The sequence below is a fragment of the Trachypithecus francoisi genome, unplaced genomic scaffold, assembly GCF_009764315.1.
Source record: "Trachypithecus francoisi isolate TF-2019V2 unplaced genomic scaffold, Tfra_2.0 Lachesis_group1, whole genome shotgun sequence".
NCBI classification, from domain to species: Eukaryota; Metazoa; Chordata; class Mammalia; order Primates; family Cercopithecidae; genus Trachypithecus; species Trachypithecus francoisi.
The window spans coordinates 1,848,880-1,872,036 of NW_022681454.1; the positions used below are offsets into that span (position 1 = coordinate 1,848,880).

Below are 23,157 nucleotides of genomic sequence, written 5' to 3' on the forward strand. Positions count from 1 at the left end.
TGCTTCTACACGGTTTGAGCAGCCCTCCTGTGCCAGACTCCAGGCAGGGAACTGGCCCCCCCCACCAATCCCAGGCTGGGGCAGGAGCCCAGGGGGAGCCTGAATGTTCACCCCCGCCCCCATCCCTATACCCCTCTCGTGTCTGCAGACAGCTCTGGTTTCCTTTCTTTGCTCATCTGGGAGCAGCCACATTTTCCAAACCAAAGTCAGAACTTGAGGTCTAGTGGTCTGAGTGAACCAAACGGCAAAAAGGCCAGAATGTTTGAACTGGGACTGTCCCGGCATATCCAAGTCGACAGGTTCCCAGCAGCTCATGATTCATGGTGTTACTCTTTTTCCTCAGCCTGCCAGGAAGCTCAGAGCTAAAATCAAGGATCTTGCTAGCTGCGTTGGCTTAGGGATTTGGGAATTTTTTCTTCTTCTTCTTCATGTTCTTTAAAATTTCATTTCTGTCATAACGAGCAAATCAAAGTTTGTGTTTTTAATGCAATACTCTTCAAATTCTCTGAGAATAAATTTAAAAGGCAAAGTCAGGTATGGTGGCACATGCCTGTACTTGGGAGGCCGAGGCAGGAAGATTGCTTGAGCCCAGAGTTCAAGACCAGCCTGGATAGCACAGTAAGACCCTGTCTCAAAAACAAAATAGAAGGCAGAAACTACGCATAAATTATAACAGCTATGGCCCCACTAACAGCCAGCCCAGTTCAGCAGGGCTACCCAGGGGCCCCTTTTCCTCCATCCCATGGTGGTCTGCCCTGATCCCTGGCACCCAACCCTGTGCCCTGCCAGTGTGGAAGGGCACTAGTGGTTCCTGGGAAAGGTGGTAGGAGATGGGGAGCTCCCAGGGGAGATCGCGTGGCTCCCAGGGGGTCCCACGGGCAGAAGGGACTTGATACCCCCTCGGGACCTCTGTGTCCCCTGTCCTTCCACTCAGCCTCATGGCAAGGCCGAGGGAAGCCCCCCGCAGCACCCCCAGCCCTAGGCCAGGTTCTGATCACCGAGGGGAGCCGGGCAGGAGCTGCAAAAGGCAGGAAGGTCCTCCCTGGAGCCTTCGGAGGCAGTGCAGCCCTGCCTACACCTTGATTCCAGACATCTGGTCTTCCAGACTGTGAGAAAGTAAATTTAAGTCAACTAGTGTGCAGTAATTTGTGAGGGCAACCTAGAAACGCAGGATGCTACTGAACAAGGGAGTCCCAGGCAGCTCCCCTGCCCTGGGTTCCAGGTCTCCAAGCCTTGGCCTCCCTGCCTGCCTCCTTGTCGGGAACGGCGGCAGCTGCCTGCCCAGAGCACTGTGGAGAGCAGGTGGTGCGGATCTGAGTCTGTGCTAGGAACGTCCCCTCAGCCGAAGGCGCCTCTGCCATTTTCCGAGCATAGGAGAGGTAGGTGTGAGCAGGGCCATGGGCAACCTGCTGAGGCCCTGCACCCAGGATGGGCCTCCTTCCCAGGCACCCTCTGCCACTCACCCACACAGGACCCAGCAAGCCAGGCCGCCCAGCTCTGAGTCACCACCGGGGCTGGGCTGGGCCAGGCTGTCAGCCCCACGTGCCACTTGCCTTGGCCCTTGCCTCCCACGCTCACCTTCAGGGGGGAACCCCTGGGTGTGGGCCTCAGGAGGTGCGTGGGGGTGCAGGGGGAGTGGGTAGGGAAGTGTAAACTGGAGTTCAGCAGATGGGAAGTTCCTGTCCGGCCAGCGCCTGCTTGGAGCCTCCTGCACATGCGGACCCTCAGCAGGCTCCCCCAATCCTCGCCTGCCCTCCCTGCCCCAAGGGCCCCAGAAGGGCCTACCTCATCAGGTGCCAGGAGGATGAAGCCGGATAATATTGCAAAGGGTCTGTGGAAATGCTTGGGCAAGGGCGCTGTGATGAAATCGTGGCTACTGACGGCTAATGTGCAGAGAGTCACCGAAATTCAGGAGTCAAGCAGCCGGCCTGGCCTCACCTCAGTGTCAGGGGAATGCCACCTGCACCTGTGGGCTTGGAAGCAACTCATTTGCATAATGCAATTATTCAGACAATACTAAACTGAGCTTTCAGGCAAGACCTCCCTTGGCCCTGGCAGCCCTGGGGCAGAGTGGGCAGCAACTCCTTGCTGGTGGCCATGGTGGCACTAGGACCCTGTGAAAGCAATTTGGCAAAATTAGCGGAGTCACGGAAATGCTCCTGCCCTTTGACCTAACTGCTCCCAGACAGTGCCACTGGAGAAGCCATTCAGAATGTGGAGGGTGCCAGAGGAAGCAGCTGCCACGCAGTGCATAGTGGGCAGAACGGCAGTCCCCAAAAGACATGGTCATGTCCTCACCCCTGCAGTCTGTGAACCTGACCGTATTTGGAAAACGATCTTTGCAAGTGTAATTAAGGTGAGAATCTTGAGATGGGGGATCATCTTGGATTATCCAAGCAGGCCCTACATCTAACGACAAGTATCCCTATAAGAGATGGAAGAGATGATGTCAGAGTGGGAAGCAGAGGCTGGAGCAATGCGGCCATGAGCCAAGGGACACTTGGAGCCCCCAGGAGCTGCAAAAGGCAGGAAGGTCCTCCCTGGAGCCTTCGGAGGCAGTGCAGCCCTGCCTACACCTTGATTCCAGACATCTGGTCTTCCAGACTGTGAGAAAGTAAATTTAAGTCAACTAGTGTGCAGTAATTTGTGAGGGCAACCTAGAAACGCAGGATGCTACTGAACAAGGGAGTCCCAGGCTGCAACTGGAGGGAGAGGCGGTGGGCCGGGGCCAGGGCTGCGGGGATGAAGGGAGGGAGTGGATCGTCAAAGTGCTCAGTCCCCAGTCCCTCCTCCTGCCAGCACTGCCCACTGGCCAAACCCACCCAGAAACTGGAGAGTAAGGGACCCTGAGAGATAGGGTCTGCAGGATCAGGCTTTCAGGGACAAATGGGAGAGGGACTGGGGTAGGGACACATGGGCAACAGACCCCTACTGGGCATTTCTGCCAAGGAGAGGATCCTGGTGGGGAAGAAAGCAGAAAGCTATGTGTCCATAGATGCATGGATGCTCCCCTCCCAGAGACCAGGGGCCGTGGGTGCAGAGGGAGCCAGTCCTTCTTGGTGGTAGTGGGAAAGGAGCCGACAGCTCCACTGAGCCCTTCTACCTACAGAAGGGGCCCTGCTCAGCAGCTGTTCCCTGAGGGTGACCTGCCCCATGCATGAGCTCCTTCCCACAGTCCCATTCAGTCCCCCAGGGGGAGGGGCAAGACTGTCAGGAGAGGGCCACACGCATCCTGGTGCTTTCAGAACCTGATGACTTAGCTGGTTAAGAGAGCTAAGGCTGGGCCTGGTGGCTCACACCTGCAATCCCAGCACTTTGGGAGGCCAAGGCAGGTGGATCAGTTGAAGTCAGGAGTTCAAGACCAGCCTGGCCAACATGGCGAAGCTCCATCTCTACTAATAATACAAAAATTAGCCGAGCGTGGTGGTGCACACCTGTAATCCTAGCTACTCGGAAGGCTGAGACAAGAGAATCACTTCAATCAGGGGGCGGAGATTGAGCTGAGATTGTGCCACTGCACTCCAGTGCGGACGACAGAGGGAGACTCCCTCTCAAAAAAAAAACAAAAAAAAAAAAACAAAAAGAGCAGGGCCAATGTGCTGCTGTGCCCTGGGGAGCCGTGTCCTGGGAGGGGGCCTGACTGGCAGTGGCCTGGGGCTGTGCTTTGGAGGGGGCTGCACAGTGCACTTGGAGGTTAGTGAGGCTGGGCCCCAAGATGGTCTGGGGACATGGACTTGGCCAGAACAGGAAACAAGGGTGGCCGAGGACAAGTGCTGAGCCACCAAGTGGGCACAAAGGGGCAGGCATGAGGGCTCCCTGGGAGCAGAGCCCTTCCAAGGCCCTGAGGTCAGTCCAGGGACACCCTGGCCTCTGGGAGCTGCGGGGTGGGGCTGTGCATGGGCTGGGTAGGGTCAGCAAGCAGCCAGTCACCGAGGGACTTTTATCGCCCATTTTCCTGATGACTACATCTAGTCCTGGAAGCCACAAGCCAGGCGGGCAGCAGACCCGGCCGGCCCTCCCCCCAGCTCACTGGCTCCCATGGGCCCCAGACCTCCTTGGGCTTTGCCTGAAGATGGGAGCAGTTGGCCTTTTCCTTGTGAGGGTGGACACAGAAGCTAACAGTCATGTGGGGTAAGGAGACCCAGACACCCGCAGCGTCCTCCGCAGGGCAGTACCTTCCCCTCCTGGGAACCCACCTCACCAGTCCCAACCCTCCTCAGTTGGACCCTGAGCCCGCCCCTTGGAGCCTAGAACCTCGGGCCGGCTCAGGCTCTGCCACCAGCTCTTCGTCATCCTCCCTCAGAGCCGGGCTGTGCTCCCCAAGCCAGGGGTCTCCAGCCCCTGCCCTTCATTCTAGGCCGGGCAGGCAGCCAGTCCCAGGCCTGTGTCCTCCTGGGGGGCAGGGGTAGGGATCTCTCGGGGCGGGGAACTCAGGCGGCTTAGGTGCCTGCGGCTCGGCCCCAGGTTAGTCAACGCAGCCTCTGCTCCTCGCCAGTCAGGTACGCAGGCCGCTCCGGGCTGCCCCAGGCCTGCGGCGCACACGGGAGGCTCGGCCTGGAATGCCGTCCTGCCCTCCTCCACCTGAGGAATTCCCGCTCACACCACAGGGTTCAGCTCCGCGGCATCTTGGCGAAGCCTCCTGACATCCCGAACCCCGCCGAGACCTCCCCTCTGAGCTCCTGAGCACAGCCCCAGGGGACCCGAGCTGCGCGCTGTGCAAACGGAGGCCTGCGCTCGCCCTCGGTGCGCCCCGTACCCGCCGGCCCCCGGGCCGCCCCGCGGTGCGATTGGGGGCCTCGCCCGCCTGCCCCGGCTCCCACGCCCTCGAGACCGCCGGGCGCCCCCGCCCGGCCACGCCCCCTCGGGTGCCCCGCTCCGCCCCGAGAGGGCGTGCCTTGCGCCCCTGCGAGTCGGGCGGGGGCCGGGCGGGAGCGGGGCGGGGCCGGGGCGGGGCGCGGACCGTCCCCCACTGGCTGCGGCGCGCGGGGCAGCCCAGGCTCAGTGCGCGGTGGCGGCGGCGGTGGCGGCGTCGCGAGCAGCTGGCGCTGCGCGGTCCTGCTCTGCCGGTCGCACGGACGCACCGGCGCGCCGCCGGCCGGAGGGACGGGGCGGGAGCTGGGCCTGCGGACAGCGAGCCAGAGTGGGAGCCGCGCCTAGCGAGCCGGACCCCGGCGCCCGCCAGGTCGGTGCTTGGGTCCGGGCAGGCGCGCGGAGGGGTCCAACAGTGCTCGCGGAGGGGCCAGGGCGCGGCAGTCGCGGAACCGCAGCAGTCCCTGCGGCGGGCCGGGCCGGGGCGCGGGCTTCCCGCTCCGGAAAGTTTGCCGCCGCCGCCGCCGCCCTGGGAGGGCTCTGCAGCAGCCAGGGAGGGAAGGGGGAGGAGGGAGGAACCGCGGCGGGGAGGAGGCGGCCGGCGCCAGGCGGCCCGGGAGCTCTGGGCGGCGGCGGCGGCGGCGGGCGGGGCGGCTGGGGGTCGGAGGTGTCGGGGCGCAGGAGCCGGCCACCGCCGCTTTCGTCCCTACCCGCGCCGCTAACGAGCTGCCCTCCTCCTCCCGCAGTCTCCCGAGCGGCGCCCGCCTCCCGCCGGTGCCCGCGCCGGGCCGTGGGGGGCAGCATGCCCGCGTGCGCTGCCTGAGAACGCTGCGGCCCCCGCCCCCGCCATGGGCGCCCCTGCCTGCGCCCTCGCTCTCTGCGTGGCAGTGGCCATCGTGGCCGGCGCCTCCTCGGAGTCCTTGGGGACGGAGCAGCGCGTCGTGGGGCGAGTGACAGGTAAGAAGGGACCCACTGGGCACGGGAGGGGCCGGCCCGTGCGGGCAGAGGCCTTGGGGACGGGAACCGTCCCCGGGTCGGAGGGGACTCCGGGTGTGAGTGACGCCCCGGAGTCAGCGCCCAGATTGCGCTGCCTCCTTCCCGGAGAGCGCGGCCAGCGGTAGCGCGGCGACTTGTGGGGCGCCTGGAGCCGCAGCTACCCCCCAAATTCGAGGCCGCCACGGGGAGCCAGGCCGGGGGTTGGCGTCCGCAGCCCCGTCCTCTGCGGCTCCCCAGCCCTGACCTGTCCGGAGGGCGCGGGTTTCCCCATTTCCACGATTCCCGCTGTTCTTCAGGCTCTGCGCAGACGGAAAGTTCCCATTGTTGGCGTCCCCCTCCCCCGGGCCCCAGTTTGTGGCCAGCTTCGGCCAAGGGGAGAGGCCGGACTTCTGAGGGTGGGTGTGCGCGTCAGCGAAGCCCGGCCCCTGCCCGCCGGACGAGGCTGCAGCCTCCAGCGCCCCCGCTGCCGACCCGGCCAGTGCCTGGGGCCTGAGGGCGCTTCCCCGTGGTTGCGCGCCGAGCTCCAGGCAAGCGAGGAGCGCGTGTCCCAGCGTCGCGGGCCCTAGACCGGGCTGGCGGTCCAGGTCCTGCGGGACGTCGAGGGTCTGAAGGGAGGTGAGGGAAGGGGCGCCCGGCCCGCCCTGCACGCGCGCAGCGGTTCCTCGCGGGTCAGGCCGAGAGCTCCGGTGCCGCCGCCCCGTACACGCTGCCGGCTCCGGGCGGGCGAAGGGGGCGCGCACAGCCCAGCCCGGCGGCCGCGCGGAGGGAGGCCTTGGCCCGGTGAGCTCGCGCCCCACCCGGGCCCAGGCCCGAACAGCCGCTCCTTTGTACCTCGGGGCGGCCACAGACCGCGCATTGATGGCGGCGCAGCGGCTCGCGGGGAGGTGTGAGCGGCTGCGGGCGCGGCGGGCCGGGGAGGGCGCCGGGAGGGCCGAGGCAGATGGCGGCCGCCCCGCCCGCGCCCCCGCGCCCCTTTCTCCGGCGGCGGCTGCAGCCTCCCGGAACAATGTCATTTTTTTTATGAATGAAAGTGGCCCGGCGCTTGAATGTGCGTGTCATTCAGCGGCGTGACAGGGGCCGTCGGGAGGTCAGCGCGCGCTTTTAGCGCCTGCTCGGGCGGCCCCGCTTCCAGGGGTGCGGGAGGGGCGGCCGCGGGGGGAGCCTGGCTTTCGTATTCTCATTCAGATAAAGATATTACTCCCTACGGCCGGGGAATGTCAGCCAGCCCCGGGGAGGGGCGGCGGCCAGGCTGCGGAGCCTCTCCCGGACCCCCTGCGGGCGCGCGGGGCCTCCCCCACTGGCTCCTGGAACGCCCCGCCCCCCGCCTTGGGGCGGCGACCCCGCCCGCACTGGAGCTGGTGAAACAGGTAGTGAGTTGATCGGTCAATAAACTTAATCCGGTTCCTTAACAAGATGGGCCGGGCAGTAAAAATACAAAGACCTCGTGAAATGTACTGAGGTCTAGGCTGGCGCTTGCCCGGGAACATAAATTATGGAGCCTTGGCTGGCAGTGGTCAAGGGCGGTGGGGAAGGTTTTGGCCCCTGGACTGCCCTGGCCACCCCAGGCCCTGCCAGGACAGCCCCCATCTCCCCGGGCGGGCCGTGTTCCTGGTTGGAACCTAGGGGGACCCCCCAGGGTGCAGGGAGGAAGACAAGGTCAGCTCTCTCACAGCCCCACCCCACCCAGCAGGGGTCTCGGGGGTGCAGGGTCTTTCCCGAAGGTGCTGGCTGCAACCTCCCCCACCCTCCTCTGCCGGGCTGGACTTTGAGCCGCGTGGGCCCCTGGGTGGTTCATTAACCTGGGCTGAGCCTGGCCTCCAGGTCCTTGTGTGAACCTAGGAGTCCCTCCTTCCTCACCACCCAGCCCCCCAGCTCTCAGGTCTCACTTGGAGCTGGAACTGGGAATGGGGCACCCCTTACTACAGCTGAGCTTGGGTGGGAGCCCAGGGGCTCGGGGGTCTCCTGGAGGAGGGGGGTCCAAAGTCACCCCATCTAGGGAGGCAGGCAGCCCTCACCTGAGTGATTGAGGAGTGAATGAGCTGGGAGTGGAGCCACCTTTGGTGGGGTGGGGGGTTGGCCTGGACCTCCAGGCTGCCAGCCCAGGCTCGGGTACCCTCTTCGAACCTCAGTTTCGAATGGCAGGCTGTTTGAAGGATTAGGCCGGATAACCCTGGCAAGCCCTCTTTAGCCTGCCCAGCCCCCAGATCCCTTTTTTGCTGACTTTATTGTGAAACTCTGAAGAGGAATGTTTCCAGGTGGGGAGACAGGGAGGCTGGACTTTTGGAGGCCGCCTCCTCTTAGGCTGTTTTATGGCCCCTGCCTGGCAATACCCCCAGTCCCCCAGAGAACTTCATGTGCATCCAAAATCAAAACGTGTTGTTCCCTGACCCTAAGCCCTCTTCTCACCCCAAAACCCAAATAAACCCCTGGGGCAGCCAGCTCTGGAAGTGAGTCTGAATTTGCTCCTTGTTCTCTGGGGTCAACCCAAGGGGCTTATGATGGCGCAAGCCTCCCCCACCCTCTCACCCATGCTCCTTCACATGCACTGGGCCTGCACTGCAGAGACCCAGAACCTGGAGAAAGGTTCCCCAGGCCAGAGTTTGGCCGTCCCCAGCACCCTGGCCTAATGGACATCAGTCCTGGGGCAAGAGAACCAGGGCAGGGAGCGCCTGTCACCCCCACTCTCACTTCTCCAGCCACTTCACAGGGTGTGGTGCCTTCCCTGAGCTCCTGGGCCTGTGGGGTGGGATTTTTACATTGTGCCCCATTGGGGGAAACTGAGGTACATGACCAGTGAGTGGCAAAGTCTCTGGGACTAGGAAACATCCCCCAGGTCCAGCACAGCCCCTCTGGCACACAGCAGAGGGCTGTTGTTGGCATGTGGAGCCCAAGTAGAGGCTGGCACTGTGTGGGGTTGGGGGTCTGCAGGAGCACGTGTTGTGGGATCCATAGAAGGGTGGGCTACCCCGCCTTGGGTCCAGCAGGAGTTCTGTCTACGATGTGTTTGGGCACCAGTGTCTGTGTAGTGTCAGTGGGGCCTCCCTTTTGTTGATGAAGAAAGAAAGAATCCTTCCTGGGGCCACTGGGGGGTAAAGCTCTCCCATGCCTGGTAGCTGGGTGGGGTATGGGGGTTCCACCCACCTGTGGACTCCCCGGGGCGTCAGACCTTGAGCTCACAGTGGCCACTCATGCCTTGTGTCACAGCGTCCTTCACCTGGTGTTCCCCACCCAGCCCCTGCTGGGGTCCCCTGGCCTCTGTTGGCACCTAGTAGGCAGGCAGTGGGGGGGCAGTCAGGGCTCCACCCTCCCCACCACACACAGGCAGATGGCCACCGGTGTGGCTGGCCTGGGGCTGCGCTGCCCCCCGTTCCCCCGCGCTGGACCAGGCTGAAGCGAATACTTGTGTGGATGGCTTGACCTGTTGTCTCCACTCAGACCAAACCGGAACCAACCGGCTGTTGCCCTTGGGCCAGGGCCTGCAGCTGAGGCTGCCATGACTAGCCTGTTCTCAGCCTTCTGGGGGGCCTCGAGCAGCTCCCAGCTCTGGGTGGTCCCCACAAGACACTGGCCAGAACTGGAGGGCTGGAGGTCAGGCCGGGAGCCCCCCTGGCTGCAGGGTCCCCGCAGGGGCCATCCTTGAGCTGTGGGTCCCTGTCGGGTGAGGGCTCCCGCGATGCTTCAGGGGATGAGTGTGGGCCCTTCTGGCTGGCAGGGTCACGCTGGGCACTGGGTGCGTGTGGCTGAATTAGGTGGGTTGGGGAGAATAGAGCCTGGCCAGGCAGTCAGGGACTGGTGTGGCCAGAGTGGGCAGCTGGGTCCCCGAATCTAGGCCACGCGTCTGCAGAATGACAAGTGATGGTGCAACCCGCCCAGCTGGGTCTGAAGAAGGAGGCTGCCTGGGGGACCACCCACCCCCGTCCCGGCCCCAAGCCCAGGCCTCCCGCCTGCACGCATTGTCTGGCCCTGGCAGGGAAGCCTAGGGGTGATGGTCCCCCCAGCCCTGCCCGTGCTGTGTCCTTGGGTCACAGGCTTTGGTGGCCCTGGGGAGCTGGGCAGCTGCTGGGGAGGGACCCAGGGGCCACCTGCACGTCTGCCCCTGTGGGTGAGCCCCAACCCCAGCTTCTCAGCCCCCAGGGAGGGACCAGGGCTGCTGACCTGCTCTGTGGCTCTCACAGCTTCCTGCCCCCAGCCTGGTCCTCATCTGTGAGGGGGCCCCAGTCCCCCTGCAGGCAGCAGGACCCCACCACCAGGCCCCCTTGAGGACCCGCCTGGGCCTCCCCAGTCCCAGGCCTGTGACACCCCCGGCCGGACCCAGCGACGTGTTCGCAGTTGCTCTTCTTGGTGTGTTTTCTGTCATGACTGCTGTGTGGAGCTTCCATAGGAACTGCAGGATACAGAACCTTGTCCGCCCCAGGGAGCCCCCACCCCGGCCCCCTTGTGCTGCTCTGGCCTGTGCTCTGCCCGGTGAACCCGCGCATTGCCCCCCAGATCCGTCCATATGGCGACGTGACCCTGCACCTCCTCCTTCTCGCCTGTTCTGTTCCCTGGCTGTCCATCTGAACTGCTCTTCAGGCCCATATGGGGTGCGGGGGCTGCTGAGAGGGACGGACTCCTCCTGGGGTGAATCTGCGCCACGAGGAGGCTGGCTGACCAACCCTGTCGTGGTACCTCTGTCGAGCTCAGTATCCTCTGAGCTCCATTTCAGCCGAAGGCCAGCAAAGGGCAGCCTGTCCCCTTTGCCCCCAGCACCTGCCCATTGTGGTGCCACCTGTGAGACAAGCATGGATTTTATGTTTTCAAGCAGTTGAACAAATCAAAAGAACGAAGAGTCACAGTTTGTGACACTTTGAGATTTGAATTCTTGGCCGGGCGCGGTGGCTCAAGCCTGTAATCCCAGCACTTTGGGAGGCCGAGACGGGCGGATCACGAGGTCAGGAGATCGAGACCATCCTGGCTAACACGGTGAAACCCCGTGTCTACTAAAAAATACAAAAAACTAGCCGGGCGAGGTGGCGGGCGCCTGTAGTCCCAGCTACTCGGGAGGCTGAGGCAGGAGAATGGCGTAAACCCGGGAGGCGGAGCTTGCAGTGAGCTGAGATCCGGCCACTGCACTCCAGCCTGGGCGACAGAGCGAGACTCCATCTCAAAAAAAAAAAAAAAAGAGATTTGAATTCTCCGCGTCCGTAAATGAAGCATTGTGGGGGCACCGCTGTGGGGTTGGCTGCAGGTTGTGTGGGGAAGGCAGCTGTCACACCAAGGCAGACCAGAGTCCTTGGGACAGAGACTGGTTGGCAAAGCTGAAGATAGAGACCTCTGGCCCTTTCGGGGCACGGTTTCCAGCCCCTGGTCTGGTGGGACCCTGGATCTGGGTCAGAGCCTTCCTCACTCAGGGCGGCTGAGGCCTCCACTGCTGTGTCTGTAAACAGTGCTGGGTTTGGGGGTGCCTGCCTCATGGTCACCCATCTTGCCCACAGAAGTCCCCGGCCCAGAGCCCAGCCAGCAGGAGCAGTTGGTCTTCGGCAGCGGGGACACTGTGGAGCTGAGCTGTCCCCCGCCCGGGGGTGGTCCCATGGGGCCCACTGTCTGGGTCAAGGATGGCGCAGGGCTGGTGCCCTCGGAGCGTGTCCTGGTGGGGCCCCAGCGGCTGCAGGTGCTGAATGCCTCCCACGAGGACTCTGGGGCCTACAGCTGCCGGCAGCGACTCACACAGCGCGTACTTTGCCACTTCAGTGTGCGGGTGACAGGTGAGCTCTGGGGCCACGCCAGCTACAGAAAGGAGCCGAATGCCGGGCTCCCTGAGTCCCTGCGTGGGTCAGGAGCGACTGGGGGTCTCTCTGGTCATTGGTGGAGAGGAGGGCACCCCCAAGAAGTGCTGCCCAAATGGGGGACCCTTCCTCACCTGGAGGGGCACCTGGGGGCCTCCTGGGGCAGGTTGGGCATTGGACATGGCCGTCTCTGCCTTGCAGACGCTCCATCCTCGGGAGATGACGAAGACGGAGAGGACGAGGCTGAGGACACAGGTGTGGACACAGGTGGGAGCAGGGTCCAGGGTCAGGCCGGCCGGGGTAGGGCCTGCTGCCACTGCCAAGCCCTGCCCTCCACAGGCAGCTAAGGGCCTAAGGCCCTGGAACAACCTCCCTGGGGTCACCCTGAAGGTCCGTTCCCCTCAGGATGCAGGAGGGGCTGAGCCACTGACATGGCTCTAGATGCCCGACGCTGGCTCCCTGGTGGCAGGATTGTGGTGCACGGGGACACCCGTGTTGCTGATGGGGAGACTGAGGCACAGGGCCCTGGGGGTTCTAGGAGCAGGAGGAGGCCAGGGCTGGCCTGTGGAGCTCTGGTGTTGGCTATAGGTGAGGTGGACACGGTAGGTATGAGCGCAGCAGGGCAGGGCACTCAGGTGGCTGCCATGGGGTGGATGGACCCAGGGTGAGGGCGCCAGCCGGGGGCACCTACCACAACCAGTGGCAGGCAGGGTGGCTGGCAGGAGGGTGGCTGGTGGGTGGGCTGCAGCTGTGGGAGAGCTGTCGGGGTCGATGCCTGGTGTCCCGGCCTGGAACACTGGCAGGTGGACTTTGTCAAGTTGTAGAGCAGGGAGGTGGGACTTCTGGTTTTGGAGGGACTCTGAGGTGAGTGTGTGCAGGGGAGGGTCATCGTGGCACAGATGTGGGGGTAGTTACGACTTGCGGACTGATGGTGTGTGGGCTGGGTCCCTGGGCCAGTGGGGTGAGCAGGTGAGGAGGGGAGGCTGAGTCCATGAGATAAACTGAGCTAGGGAAACTCACCCTGGGGGTTTCCAGGAGGCCTGGGAGGGAGCTCAGCACCCTGGGGTGCCTCTTTCCAGCCTGTGTCTACACTGCTTCTTGCTGGGCCTCAGTGCCTCTGATGGGTTTGTCCCTGGAAGGGGCTGGCAGTGAGGTCACTGAGGGGAGGACTGCTCCCCTCCTGGGGGATGCCAGCTCAGCCTTGCCCGGAGTCCTGGCAGGAAGGCGGTCCCAGCCCTGAGGAAGGAGAAAAACCAGTTGGGCTGTGAGGGAGGGGTGGTGGGAGCCCTGGACATCGAGATGGGAGGAGGCAGGGCCTGGGTGCCCGTCAGACTGGGAGCTCTGCAGGAGGTGGTGTAGGGTCTCTGATTCCCGTGGGCCCATGCTGCACAGCTGCCTCCAAGGCTCCTGGCTCTGCAGGCGACTGGGCTCCTCTCCTGATAAACTGCTCCCAGGTCCTGGCTTGTCCACTACATCAGGCTGCCCCCTGGGTCCTCAGTCTCCCTGTTGGTGGGCCTGGCCCCTGGCAAACCTCTCTGGGCGGTTGGGCTCCCCTGGACAACGCCCTGTGCCCTGCGACTTCACAGGTCCAGGCAGAGCATCTTGGAGGGAAAGGGAGGGGAAACATGGCCCAGCTCTGAGAAACCCCCGGGGTGGGGACATGGTGTGGAGGCTCCTGGGAGCCTCATCCCACCCTCTTTCTACACAGGAGGGGAAACTGAGACTGGGGGTGGGCAGGGGCAGCTTTGGGAAGGAGGTTGTTCAGAGGGGCCTCTGCTCCCACTTGGGTCATGGCCTTCACATGCACCTCGGCCAGCAGGGGCCCCTTACTGGACTCGGCCTGAGCGGATGGACAAGAAGCTGCTGGCCGTGCCGGCCGCCAACACCGTCCGCTTCCGCTGCCCAGCTGCTGGTAACCCTACTCCCTCCATCTCCTGGCTGAAGAATGGCAAGGAGTTCCGCGGCGAGCACCGCATCGGAGGCATCAAGGTGGGCGCAGCAGGGTGGCTCTGGGCCTGGCAGGCGCGGTGGTCGCTGCCTCCACTCATTTGTGCCCCGCTGCAGCTGCGGCACCAGCAGTGGAGCCTGGTCATGGAAAGTGTGGTGCCCTCGGACCGCGGCAACTACACCTGCGTGGTGGAGAACAAGTTTGGCAGCATCCGGCAGACATACACACTGGATGTGCTGGGTGAGGGCCTCGGGCTGGCGTGGGCTCTGGGGCGGCAGTGGCGGCAGCGGCGAGGGAGGGGGTGGCCCCTGAGCATCATCTGCCCCCACAGAGCGCTCCCCGCACCGGCCCATCCTGCAGGCGGGGCTGCCGGCCAACCAGACGGCGGTGCTGGGCAGCGATGTGGAGTTTCACTGCAAGGTGTACAGTGACGCGCAGCCCCACATCCAGTGGCTCAAGCACGTGGAGGTGAATGGCAGCAAGGTGGGCCCCGACGGCACACCCTACGTCACCGTGCTCAAGGTGGGCCACCGTGTGCTCATGGGTGCTGCAGCTCGGGCTCCTGGGCTGGCCCCAAGGGTGCCCCATGGCTGGGGGTTGCGTGAGGATTGGGGCCTGGGGTTGGAGCTTCAGGGGAAGAAGCTGTGGGGGTGCTTGTGGGGCCAGGTCTCAGCCACTCCACACCTTGGGCCACAGGCAGCTGCGGTGGGACCTGTTTCTGTGTCTGCAGAGGGCCAACCTGGGCCACTGAATCCCTGACATGGAGCTGCCCACAGGGGCCTCTTGAGGCTGGGTTTGACTCGGGCAGCAGTGGTGGCCCAGGACAGGAGGGCAGTGGCCAAGCCCTCCAGGCCCCCTCTGGACCTCAGAGGCAGTGGCCGAGCCCCAAGCTGGCCAATGAGCAGTCGTCAGCTGTGTGCATTGGGGCCTGAGCTTACTGTCTGCCCGCCTCTCGGAGTCCTTAGCTTTGTTCCCATGGCTGCCGGGTGGGGGCCACTGAATTGGGACGGTTGCGACACTCAAAGCCCAAAGAGAAACATCTGTTCAGAGAGAAGACGGTCTGATGGGGGCGGGGAGCAGGCCCAGGGCGAGGGTGGAGTCCAGACCCTGCCCAGAGAGAGGCCACCTCCGGTCCTGTCCAGGGCCCAGGTTCTGCAAGAGCCCCGGGGAGAGCAGGCCAGCGACCAGGGGCTGTCTGAGGGTCTAGGCTGGGTTGTTGGGGTGGAGGCAGAGACGTGCATCCTGTGGAACCACAGCCACCGTGAAGTGCCTCCACGCCACCTCTGGGCAGCGTTCGGGGCTGACGCAGCCCAGTCTCCATCTGTACCTTGGGGGTCTCCCATATCCTGCCTCGTGCCCGGCGAGGCTGCCTCAGGGGCGTGCCTGAGCCGGGTCTCTTGTCCCCGCAGTCCTGGATCAGTGAGAGTGTGGAGGCCGACGTGCGCCTCCGCCTGGCCAATGTGTCGGAGCGGGACGGGGGCGAGTACCTCTGTCGAGCCACCAATTTCATAGGCGTGGCCGAGAAGGCCTTTTGGCTGAGCGTTCACGGGCCCCGAGCAGGTAACGACTCTGTCCCATGCCGGCCGGCACAAGAGCTCCAGCTCCAAGGCCCTGGCCGCGCGCCCTGCACGCCCCGCACGCCCAGCCCTGCTCGCTCCCGCCCCCGGCTCGCGCTCCGCTCGTGGCCGCCTCGGCCAGGCTGGCAGCTCCAGCCTCCACGGTGACCGCCCGCTTCGAGCCCTGTGGTCTGCGCCGACCCTTCCCGCACGCCTGCGCCCCGCACAGGCGGTGCCCGGTGCCCACCGGGCCGGCTCCGCGCCGTCTGTGAGCGCCCCCTGCCGCCTCTCTCCGCCCCCGCCCGCTGCCTGCTCGCTTCCGCAGCCTGTGTGTCCGTGTGTCCATCCTCCACCTGCACCCGCCCGGCTCTGCGCTAACCCGCATGCTGCCTGCCCGCCTGCCGCTCACCTGGGACAGAGGACTCGCCGGTGGAGGGGCCTGGCTTCGGGCTCGGTACCGGTGCACCAGGCGGAGGGCCCTCGGCCACGTGGCGGTGACCAAGTTGGCGGTGGCTGAGGAGTTGGTGGTGGCGGCGTTTTCCTTGCAGCGGCTGGATCCTGCCGTGTGGACTCTGTGCGGTGCCCGCAGGGCGGTGCTGGCACTCGCCTATCGCTCTGCTCTCTCTTTGTAGACGGCGGGCGCTAATACCACCGACAAGGAGCTAGAGGTTCTGTCCTTGCACAACGTCACCTTTGAGGACGCCGGGGAGTACACCTGCCTGGCGGGCAATTCTATTGGGTTTTCTCATCACTCTGCGTGGCTGGTGGTGCTGCCAGGTACCGGCTTCTGCTGCTGCTGCTCCGCACTGTCTCGGGGACGCTGGCTCGGGACATGCCAAAGCCGCCAGGACGGACGGGAATCCTGTAGCTTATAGCCGCCTCGCTCCTCGAGCCCTCACACCTGGCCCTGTGCCCCTTGTGGGGACAAAGTTGGCCTGGCCCGGTCCTGGTACCAGAGGGGCCCATCAGCCCCTTCGAGCCCCCTTCCCGTCTGGGTCCCCAAAGGCCCCTCCTGCGGCTCTGGTGTCTCCTGGGCGCCTGGTGGCGGTGTGGGACTGGCTGGCTCTGCTGGGCTCCTCCTCTCCAGGGTCTGGTCCTCCAGACTCACCCGAGTTACTGACTGCAAGACCCTCCCGACAAGGCGGGTGCTGAGGTTCTGAGCCCCCTCCTGCTCCCAGTGGTGCCTGCAGCTCTGAGCCAGGGGCATCCATGGGGGCCGGGGTGGGGGCCAGGCCAGGCCTCAATGTCCGTGTCTTTGCAGCCGAGGAGGAGCTGGTGGAGGCTGACGAGGCGGGCAGTGTGTACGCAGGCATCCTCAGCTACGGGGTGGGCTTCTTCCTGTTCATCCTGGTGGTGGCGGCTGTGACGCTCTGCCGCCTGCGCAGCACCCCCAAGAAAGGCCTGGGCTCCCCCACCGTGCACAAGATCTCCCGCTTCCCACTCAAGCGACAGGTAACAGAAAGTAGATACCAGGTTCCGAGCTGCCTGCCCGCCGGGCCTCCCGGACTCCCCCTCAGCCCACGCTGGTCCTTGGCTGTGCGAGTCCTCCCTGCAGCCAGGCGGGCTCACCTCTCCTTGTCTCTGGTCACCATGTAGAGCCCAGGGTACTTTGGGGCACAAAACATTCTAAAAATCTTCATTCAATGCTGGTGGAAGTCAGAATGCCCCCGCTTCCGGCCCAGCACTGACCCCCAGCTGTACCTCCACACCGCATCGCCCACACGGCGCCAACCTGCCCCTGCTGACCCAAGCAGGTGTCCCTGGAGTCCAACGCGTCCATGAGTTCCAACACACCGCTGGTGCGCATCGCAAGGCTGTCCTCAGGGGAGGGTCCCACGCTGGCCAATGTCTCCGAGCTTGAGCTGCCTGCTGACCCCAAATGGGAGCTGTCTCGGGCCCGGTCAGTGGTGCTGAGGGCTGGCGTGGGCTGTAGGGGGCTCGGTGGTGGGGGTGAAACGGCCACCAGGCAGGGGCCCGGCTGTGTTTAGGGGCCATCAGGGATGTGGTGGATGTTGGGTGTAGCTGGGGCTCTGTGGAGCTGCTCCTGGGAGGGTGCATGGCAGGGACTGCCCCTCTCAAGGTGCCGTGTTTGGAGGGGCAGCAAGGGCGGGAGACAGTAGGTGACATTCTTCATCGTTATGAGCAGGCTGTAGGGGGAGCATAGAGGGCTTCCTGGAGGTGGTGTCTCTGGGCCTCAAGGGCTGGGCCAAGCGGGAGTGGGGACCATGATGGGCTGAGAGTGGATGAGCTTGCACGCTCATGGCCCCTCTGCCTCCACTGCCAGGCTGACCCTGGGTAAGCCCCTTGGGGAGGGCTGCTTCGGCCAGGTGGTCATGGCGGAGGCTATCGGCATTGACAAGGACCGGGCCGCCAAGCCTGTCACCGTAGCCGTGAAGATGCTGAAAGGTGAGGATGGGGCGGCCAGGGGTGCAGGGCTGGGCTGGGGGTGCCGCTGCCTGACACAGGCCCTCCCTCCTTGCACAGATGATGCCACTGACAAGGACCTGTCAGACCTGGTGTCTGAGATGGAGATGATGAAGATGATTGGGAAACACAAGAACATCATCAACCTGCTGGGCGCCTGCACGCAGGGCGGTAGGTGCGGTGGTAGCGGCGGTGGCGCCCGCACGCAGGGCGGTAGGTGCGGTGGTAGCGGCGGTGGCGCCCGCACGCAGGGCGGTAGGTGCGGTGGTAGCGGCGGTGGCGCCGGCACGCAGGGCGGTAGGTGCGGTGGTAGCGGCGGTGGTGCCAGGTGGGCAGCCCTTCTGGGTCTGGCAGCCCCTCTGAGGAGCCCGTGCCCCCAGGGCCCCTGTACGTGCTGGTGGAGTATGCGGCCAAGGGCAACCTGCGGGAGTTTCTGCGGGCGCGGCGGCCCCCGGGCCTGGACTACTCCTTCGATACCTGCAAGCCGCCTGAGGAGCAGCTCACCTTCAAGGACCTGGTGTCCTGTGCCTACCAGGTGGCCCGAGGCATGGAGTACCTCGCCTCCCAGAAGGTGAGCAGGGTGGCAGGTGCGGGTGGAGCAGGCTGGCACTGCCCTGAGATGCTGGGAGCAGCAGGGAGAGGTGGGGAGGCTTCAGCCCTGCCTCCCATCCCTTCCCCAGTGCATCCACCGGGACCTGGCTGCTCGAAACGTGCTGGTGACCGAGGACAATGTGATGAAGATCGCAGACTTCGGGCTTGCCCGCGACGTGCACAACCTCGACTACTACAAGAAGACCACCAACGTGAGCCCGGCCCTGGGGTGGGGGTGGGGCCATGCCAGCAGGACACCTGGCGCCAACACCGCCTTCCCACCCCTCCCAGGGCCGGCTGCCCGTGAAGTGGATGGCGCCTGAGGCCCTGTTTGACCGCGTCTACACCCACCAGAGTGACGTGTATGTGTCTTCCAGACCCCTGGCTTCAGGGGTGGAGGCGGGAACTGGGCAGAGCCAGGACCCCAGCGGCAGCCCCCACGCCTGTGCCCTGGGGCTCTTGGGCGTGGTCTCTACCCCTCCCTGGGGCAGCAGCGCAGCCCTGGCCCGTTCCCCTGGTGCCCGCCCAGGTGTCTGTCCTGGGAGTCTCAGGACAGCCTGACCTCGCCTCCCCCTGCAGCTGGTCCTTTGGGGTCCTGCTCTGGGAGATCTTCACGCTGGGGGGCTCTCCATACCCCGGCATCCCTGTGGAGGAGCTCTTCAAGCTACTGAAGGAGGGCCACCGAATGGACAAGCCGGCCAACTGCACACACGACCTGTGAGCGCCATCCCTGGCCCTCCACGGGGTCCTCGGGTGGGAGGCCCTCCAGGGCTGGGTGGGGTAGGGACTGGCAGCCCTTCAGGCTGTTCCCGAATAAGGTGGGAAGTGGTGGGGCTCACACCTGAGCACCCTGCCCGCAGGTACATGATCATGCGGGAGTGCTGGCACGCTGCGCCGTCCCAGAGGCCCACCTTCAAGCAGCTGGTGGAGGACCTGGACCGTGTCCTCACTGTGACGTCCACCGACGTGAGTGCTGGCTCTGGCCTAGTGCCACCCCTATGCCCCCCCTGTCCCCGGCCATCCTGACTCCGAGAGTGCTGAGGTGTGGGGCAGGCCCTCTGGGGCACAGCCTGGGCACAGCGGTGGCTGTGTGAAAAGGGGCTTTGTGGGACAGCGCTTACCCCGCCTCCCCCCAGCAGGAGTACCTGGACCTGTCAGCGCCCTTCGAGCAGTACTCCCCCGGCGGCCAGGACACCCCCAGCTCCAGCTCCTCAGGAGATGACTCCGTGTTTGCCCACGACCTGCTGCCCCCGGCCCCACCCAGCAGTGGGGGCTCGCGGACGTGAAGGGCCACTGGTCCCCAACAATGTGAGGGGTCCCTAGCAGTCCACCCTGCTGCTGGTGCACAGCCACTGCCCGGCATGAGACTCAGTGCAGATGGAGAGACAGCTACACAAAGCTTCAGTCTGTGTGCATCTGTGTGTGTGTGTGTGTGTGTGTGTGTGTGTGTGCGCGCGCGCGCGCATATCTGTGTGTGTCTGCGTGCGTGCACATCTCGTGGCCTCCAGGTGCAGAGGTACACCCTGGGTGTCCCTGCTGCTGTGCAACGGCCTCCTGACTGGTGCTGGGGGGACCCAGTGCAGAATGTAAGTGGGCCCACCCAGTGGGACCCCTGTGGGGCAGGGAGCTGGGCCCAACATGGCCCCAGCCTCTGCCTTTGCACCACGGGACATCACAGGGTGGGCCTCAACCCCTCCCACACCCAAAGCTGAGCCTGCAGGGAAGCCCCACGTGTCAAGCACCTTGTTCCTGGGGGTGTTAGTGACACTGCCCCCCGACCTCCAGGCTTTCCCAGTTCCCACCCTGCCCCTCAGAGACTGAAATTACGGGTACCTGAAGATGGGAGCCTCTACCTTTTATCCAAAAGGTTTATTCCAGAAACTAGTGTACATTTCTATAAATAGATGCTGTGTATATGGTATATATACATACATATATATAAAGTATATGGAAGAGGAAGACTGGTACAATGGAGGCCTGCGACCCTGGGGGCACAGGAGGCGCGCGTGGCCCTGGGCGGGGAGGGAGCCCCGGGGGCTCACCCATGCAAGCAGAGGAGCAGGGCCTTTTCTGGCACCGGTTTTGTTTTAAAACTGGACCTGTATATTTGTAAAGCTATTTATGGGCCCCCGGCACCCTTGTTCCCACACCCCAACACTTCTAGCATTTAGCCAGCCACATGGCGGAGAGTTTTAATTTTTAACTTATTAACAGCCGAGAAGGTTTATCCTGCCTATAGAGGGACAGCCGAGAATGTACGTCCAGCCTTCCCCGGCGCTGGAGGATTCCCTCCAAGCCTAAAAGGTCGTTCATAGTTGGAGGTGATTCCATTGAGTGAGGATATTTTATTTCCTTTGTCCTTCTTTTTCAGGGGAATTAGATTTCTATACGATGTTTCTTGAGGAGATTTATTTTTTGGACTTCAAAGCAAGCTGGTATTTTCATACAAATTCTTCTAATTGCTGTGTCCCAGGCGGGGAGATGGTTTCCAGGGAGGGGCCGGCCCTGCGTGCAGGTTCAGATGTTATTAGATGTTACAAGTTTATATATATCTATATATATAATTTATTGAGTTTTTACAAGACGTATTTGCTGTAGACTTAACACTTCTTACGCAATGCTTCTAGAGTTTTATAGCCTGGACTGCTACCTTTCCAAGCTTGGAGGGAAGCTCTGAAGGCAGTTGGTTGGTTCTGTACTGTTACTGGGCACTGAGTCTGGGCGGCTGTCCCTTGCTTGCCTGCAGGGCCATGGCTCAGGGTGGTTTCTTCTTGAGACCCAGTGCGTGGTGGCCAGAGGTGTCACCCAAACCTGCAGGTGCGATTTTGTGAACCCAGCGACGAACTTTGCAAAAAATAAAGACACCTGTTTCCTAACCTGGCTCTGAGGTTTCTGCCTCCCATTCTTCTGGGATAGGGGAGGGAGGGGTCACTGGCCGCCAGGTGGTCCCAGGTGGATGCTGGATGCTGGCAGCAGCACCGAAGGTCCCGGTGGTGGTCTGGGAGCCCCAAGGGCAAGGAGAGTTTACGGGAGGGCCCTGGTGGGAGGGAGTAGGGTGCCTGGGGGTGCACTGCCCTGGCTGCTCCCAGCTCGTGGTTCCTGAGGTGGTGGTGGTGGGGAGGCTCCTGTCCCACTAGCTGTGAGGCAGACCTTCCCTCATCACCCCACCCCCGGCATCCGCCTTCCCAGTCAACTGGGGAGCTTTCTGGGCATCCCCCCCATGGAGCCAAAAGTAAGCAAAACCCTCTTGGGGCCCTGGGGGGCTACACAGGTGGCCACTCTCTGGGTCAGCCTCTGCCCTCCCAGGCCGGGCAACCAGTGCCCCCACTGCCTTGGGCTCCATCAGGGTCCCCCACAGTGACACAGCACCTTTGGGCAGATGAGGTGCTGATGGGGTTGCTGAGAACCCAGAGACGGAACCGGGCTCTTGCCCAAGTTCATAGCCCTAGCAGGGTGGGAGGACAACCTGGTGAGAGCAAGTCTGGGAAGGCTTCCTGGAGGAGGAGTGCCATCTCCTGACTCCCCACCACCCTCTCTGTTGTCCTCCCCTCTGCTTTCCCCATCTGTGCTGTCCCCATCTCTGCCGTTCTCCCTCTGCTCTCCTCCCCCATCCCCTCTGTTCTTCCCACCTCCCTCTGTCCTCTCTGCCATCCTTCCTCTTCTCTGCTGTCCTCCCCGCTGCTCTTGTCCCTTCTGCCATCCTCCTCGTCTCTCCTCCCCTCTGCTGGCTTGAGAGCACGGTTTCCCAGCCATGGGCTGCATGAACTTCCACTCTATACTCTGGCTCCAAACTCACCTTTCAGGTCAGGGGGTGTTCCTGGCCCGTTTCCTGGGCAGGCAAGGGTTTAACTCAACCCCATTCAGAGAAGCACATGTGGGCGCAGGCCTGGTGGAGGCCTCACAGGGGGCTTTCCCTAATGCCCACACCTGCCCAGAAACCCCATGCTGGGCCCAGAGGCAGGCCTGACTATGGGACGCCTGGTGACAGTGGCAGGATGCGGAGGCCTACATGGGCCTGAAGGTCACAGGCTGAGGCCTGCAGGGTAGTGGGGCGACCGGGCCAACAGGCAGGCAGTGACAGCAGCCACACCAAGGCCAGCAGAGCATGGGGCTTGGAGCGCAGGCCGGGGGCGCCACCTAGCGCTGGCTGTGTCCCTGCTACAACTTAAGGCCCTTCTCCAGTCAGAGCCCTGGTGGACCTCTGGTGGGCACAGTGGGACCCTGAATGGGTGCTGGGGACCAAAGGGCTGGGCCACCGGGAGAACAGTGGTCCATGAAGGTGCTGGTGGGCCAGTCTCCTCCTCCTCAGAGCACTTCCTTAGAGAACCCAGATGGCAGGGCATAGTCCTCGAAGCTGCCCCACCAGGGGCTCCCCAGCTGCCTTCCCTGTCCCATAAGGTGAGCCCATGAGCGACCCCAGCTGTCAGCACAGCTGAACCTCCACCATCAGGCACGGGGTTGGGCGTGCTCTAGGCTGGCAGGGTCCCTGCCCTTGCCGTCTGCTGATGGCTTTCTGAGGGGGACGTGTCTCATGGGAGGCCCGGCTTCCAGGACACAACTCGTGGCTCCTGGGGTCACCAAGGGCACCAGGTTTGTTCACAGCTCTTGGGGTTGCTGTCCCCATGAATGAGCACCTCCCAGCCCATCTGTGGGTCCATCATTTTCTCTGATCAATAAGGGCCTAAGGGTCGAGGGAGGCCCCGAGGGAGGACCCTCAGCGTGAACAAACCAGTAGCCAGGGCCACAGAGAAGCCCGTGAGGCACCCACAGAGCCTGGTCCCAGTGTGGGCAGAGCCACCTAAGGGATGGCTTCTGTCTACTGAGAAGGGTTGGAAGCCAAGATGCCACACTGCTATCCTGGCCCTGGAACCATCCACGCACTCCTGCAGCCGGGCCATGCTGAGGCAGGTAGGCACCCAGAGGTCCGGACTGGGGACTGCCCTCCATGCCCCCAGGCCATCACACGTCCCTCAGGGTGTCTGGGCCCTGCCTGTGGGCTAGACTGCAGGCTCAAGGCCCTGCCTCATCCAGGACTCCTGAGGGCAGTACTCGGTACCCTTTCCCCTCA

At 63.7% G+C, this 23,157-nt stretch overlaps 1 protein-coding gene across 17 annotated transcripts; it reads left to right on the forward strand.

Annotated features, from left to right (window-relative positions):
• The first annotated feature begins 4,981 nt into the window (after window positions 1–4,981).
• Window positions 4,982–20,970, forward strand: FGFR3 (fibroblast growth factor receptor 3). 17 transcript variants are annotated; one of them, XM_033213468.1, is made up of 18 exons: window positions 4,982–5,182; window positions 5,556–5,766; window positions 11,280–11,549; window positions 11,772–11,837; window positions 13,387–13,559; window positions 13,635–13,758; window positions 13,850–14,040; window positions 14,928–15,078; window positions 16,336–16,532; window positions 16,829–16,974; window positions 17,359–17,480; window positions 17,559–17,669; window positions 17,879–18,069; window positions 18,179–18,301; window positions 18,381–18,451; window positions 18,669–18,806; window positions 18,950–19,055; window positions 19,226–20,970. In XM_033213468.1, exons 2-18 carry the CDS (start codon window positions 5,658–5,660, stop codon window positions 19,373–19,375), a joined length of 2,439 nt encoding a protein of 812 aa, XP_033069359.1. In that variant the 5' UTR covers window positions 4,982–5,182; window positions 5,556–5,657; the 3' UTR covers window positions 19,376–20,970. The 17 variants fall into 17 exon arrangements, with proteins under 17 accessions (XP_033069359.1, XP_033069360.1, XP_033069344.1 ...); XM_033213469.1 differs by lacking the exon at window positions 14,928–15,078 and adding an exon at window positions 15,707–15,851 and having other exon boundaries at window positions 13,390–13,559; window positions 16,336–16,526; window positions 16,826–16,974; XM_033213453.1 differs by having other exon boundaries at window positions 5,007–5,182; window positions 19,229–20,970.
• Window positions 20,971–23,157: the final 2,187 nt, after the last annotated feature.